The 3624-nt window shown below is 37.5% G+C and overlaps 1 protein-coding gene across 1 annotated transcript in view; it reads left to right on the top strand.

The window, feature by feature from the left end:
- SNX31 (sorting nexin 31) overlaps positions 1-2786 on the top strand; it is a 90355-nt gene extending 87569 nt beyond the window's left edge. The window contains exons 12-13 of the mRNA XM_044683958.1: positions 317-376; positions 2589-2786. Coding sequence (XP_044539893.1) covers positions 317-376; positions 2589-2687 — 159 coding nt within the window. The 3' untranslated portion in view covers positions 2688-2786. The remainder of the gene's footprint in view (positions 1-316; positions 377-2588) is intronic.
- Positions 2787-3624: the final 838 nt, after the last annotated feature.

Genomic DNA, 3624 nt, shown 5'->3' with positions numbered 1-3624 from the left:
TCTCTCTCTCTCTCTCTCTCTCTCTCTCTCTCTCTCTCTCTCTCTCTCTCTCTCTCTCTCTCCCCCTTCATCCCTCCCTCTCTTTCTTTCTGAAATCAACCAAACATGAATCTATATCTCACTCCACCTATTTTTAGGAATTTCTGAATTAGGGGTAATAGTACATGTCATATTCATGTGCCACTGCTATTTGAGAACTGTAAAAACTATTAAAAAGTTTATTGTAGAGGGAGAAATGTGTCCATTAATTAAATGGATTACTTGTGTGCTAGTTTGCTCTGAGAGATATTGACTAATATTTTACTAATCTATTTAGCAGATTGAAGTCCCCCTGGAACAAGGCAAAAGTAAGAAATCCTACCATCAACAAAGCCAGGTCTGTGAGTGAAATTATGTAACTAATAACCAGTAGGATTTGGATTATCTGCCTTTTTAAATAGCATTCAGTCTCCAAAAATATACCATAAATTCTCTTTCACAAAACAAGGTTTTTATTGCTTAAACACTCCTGGAAGGATATATACCACAACAATAGAGAATTTTATTATTGCATACTCTGCAGGCAAAAAGGGAAGAGGATGGTCAGTAGTTAAGTCATTCCATTTAAAAAGCTTTAGTCATTTGGTAGTCCCTCACTCTGTCTCTGAAATCTCCTTTTGTGGGCTCTGTCCAGTACTTACACAGTATCTAAGCATATAATATATACTTTATAAATGTTTGTTGAATGAATGATTTATGCTTGTGTTGTGAACATAATACAGTACTGTTACTCTTGTGAATACTATAATTGTGGGGAACTCCCAGCATAGGAATTTCTTCCAACAATTCAGATCTCAACTAATCTTTGACAAGTAGATGAGTCCTTGAGAATTGCCTGAAGCAGTGAGAGATGACTTGCCCAGCCAGCAATTGTCAAGTGTTGGGAACTGAACTAAGATCTTCTTAAGTCACATCATTGGATCATAGATTTAAAGTCAGCAGGGACCTCAGGTCATCTAGTCCAACTCCTTCATGTTATAGATCAGCGATTCCCAAAGTGGGCACCACTGCCCCCTGGTGGGTGCTGCAGCTATCCAGGAGAGCGGTGATGGCCACACTTTTTTTGTATTACATTCTATTCTGAGTTCAATAAATAGTTTCATAATTTCTAAGGGGGTGCTAAGTAATATTTTTTCTGGAAAGGGGGCGGTAGGCCAAAAAAGTTTGGGAACCACTGTTATAGATGAAGGACCTGAGCGAGATCCAGGGAGATCCTTGGGCAAATGATTTTGCCGTAGGTCACCTAGGGAGTTAAACATAAGAGGTAGCATTTAAACCCAGGTCCTCTGGCCCCAGAACTAGTACCCTTCACCCCATGGGACTTCCAAATTGACCCAATGTTCTTGTTTAGGTTTATAAAATATGTTTTTGAGCATGTTACATCTGTGTTGCAGTTTTCAAAATTAACCCACAAACTCATTCTGTTCCTCCCCCAGGTTACCTTACTAAGATCTCATAAGCTATACTCTATAAATTAGAAAAAAAAATATTCTAACAAAAGTAATTACTTCCTCATTGCCCAGCACACAGCTGCTCAATAAATACTAGAATAAATGGAATGAATGAATGAATGATTTCAGAATGATGAACTTCTATACTCTAAGGCCCTCTATACTATTAATATGTTTTGCTTTGTGATTTTTATGAGCAAAAGGAACACTTCAAGAGATTAAGCTCTGCTTCCATTTAGATTAATCTTTTACCTCTATGTAACAGAGAGTTCCCATTATTTGGATTTTGTTGATACAATCAATTTGGCTTTGCATTGGCTTGGAGGCATCAAACTATTAATCTCATGTTGTTTTTCCTTTGATATGTGTTTCTACAATTATCATATGATAGAATTGGCCCTTCTCCCTACCTTCCATGACTCCACCTCCTCCCCTAATACATGAACACAGATCTAGGTAGCATCAAAATGAAGGGCATGGGATCAGGAAAGGACAAGAGACACCTGCTCCAGATCACAAGTGATGGTGACAGTTTCTTGAGGGATAACAGCTCTACTATAGCACACCTGCCTCCATGTGTTTTGAGATAAATATTCCTACAATAATTAATTGGGATTTCAGATAACTAAAAAAGGGGGACATTCCTGGTTCCATGAGATTAGATTTGTGTAAACTAAGATGAACCTTTTAGTGAATGGTGTGTAATGGTGGTTAATATCCTTTGAAGACATATTTTTAAATTCATATGATGACTTAATGACATATGTGTGTTTGTGTATTTGTGCACATGTGTGCCCACATGCCTAGGAAAAATAATGACAGAAGAAAGGAAAGTAGGAACCCACTAGCCATGGGTGGGAATAGAATGCCACGAGAAATGGGAGAGCAGGCAATGCCTCATTTTTCATAGCTCCTTCAGATTCTTTCTGTTGGCAATATGGCACCATCCAAATCATGAGAAGAATGAAAAGATCCCCACTTCCATAAAAGTAATTTTTCTTTGCCCTTTTTTGTGTTGTTTTGAAACCCTTAGAAAATTTTCTGCAGTTCTTGCTTTCTTGGTGAATCCTTTCTCTGACAAAAGTAATCTATTTGCAGACAAACTTTTTTGATTTTCCACCAAGAAAAGGCAAGATTTCATTTAAGTCAACTGAAGAGGACTGTGTGTTTGAGACTATAAGGGAAGAGGATCTTTGAAGAAGAAGAAGAAAAAAATCCAGCATTTCCATTTTCTTCCTTTAAAATAAATCGTTTGAGACAGCAGGCTGTGAAATGACCAAAGATTGGCTTTATATCACCACGGGAAGAAATTTGACACTTTGGACATTTGGATTAAGTTTTGTTCTTTAAGGTGTGGGTTATGTAACTCAGTGGAACTCAGATGAGAAAGAAATTAGAGCAAAATTTGCTTAGCTTTTAAGGTTAAGCAGAAAACCTGTTTGGAAACAGATGTACATTCTACTTTTCCTTTAAAACAAATATTTACTTGCCTTTTCAACACCTCTACTTTGACTATTGATAGTGTGGGAATTCATATATATAACACAATAAGTGAACAATTGCAGCTGATATAAAATGATCAGACTAAAGAGGGTTCCTTCATTAACAAACTGCCTGTACCCTAACAAGGAGGACATGGAGAATCTTTGGGTTTCATGTTTAGGGATGAAAAAAATACTGGCACTTTAAATGGCTGGATTAAGAATGGGTTGGAGAATGAGTAGAAAAGCTCAAACTCCCTTTTAAACACGGTTGCTATTGTGTTAAGGCTTGCTAGCTTGTGCCCCTGGGGGGAAAGTTTGAATGCATGATTTACCCCCAGTGAAGGAGCATACTCTTCTTAGGAAATGGAAAACATGGGAGGGCAGCCTGGACTTCACTAATCCACTCACAGAACAATGGGGAGCCATGATTTAAGTTATTATTTTGATCAAATAATTTTTTTTTGCTTTAATGCCATTTTGAGCCTACTGATATGGCTGAGGGGCATTCTCGAACAAATCAATGGGTTTTCCAGGCTCCTTATTTCTGTGCTATTATAATGGGATTCTTGAGTTCAGACTAGGGACTTAAGAACTCAATAGAAAATTGATCTTAATGTTGGAAATGGATGGTTTGAAAACCAGGGGAGGTT

The sequence above is a fragment of the Gracilinanus agilis genome, chromosome 1 (assembly GCF_016433145.1).
Source record: "Gracilinanus agilis isolate LMUSP501 chromosome 1, AgileGrace, whole genome shotgun sequence".
NCBI lineage: Eukaryota > Metazoa > Chordata > Mammalia > Didelphimorphia > Didelphidae > Gracilinanus > Gracilinanus agilis.
Note: the sequence above shows the minus strand (reverse complement) of the source record. Positions and strands in the feature narration are given on the sequence as shown.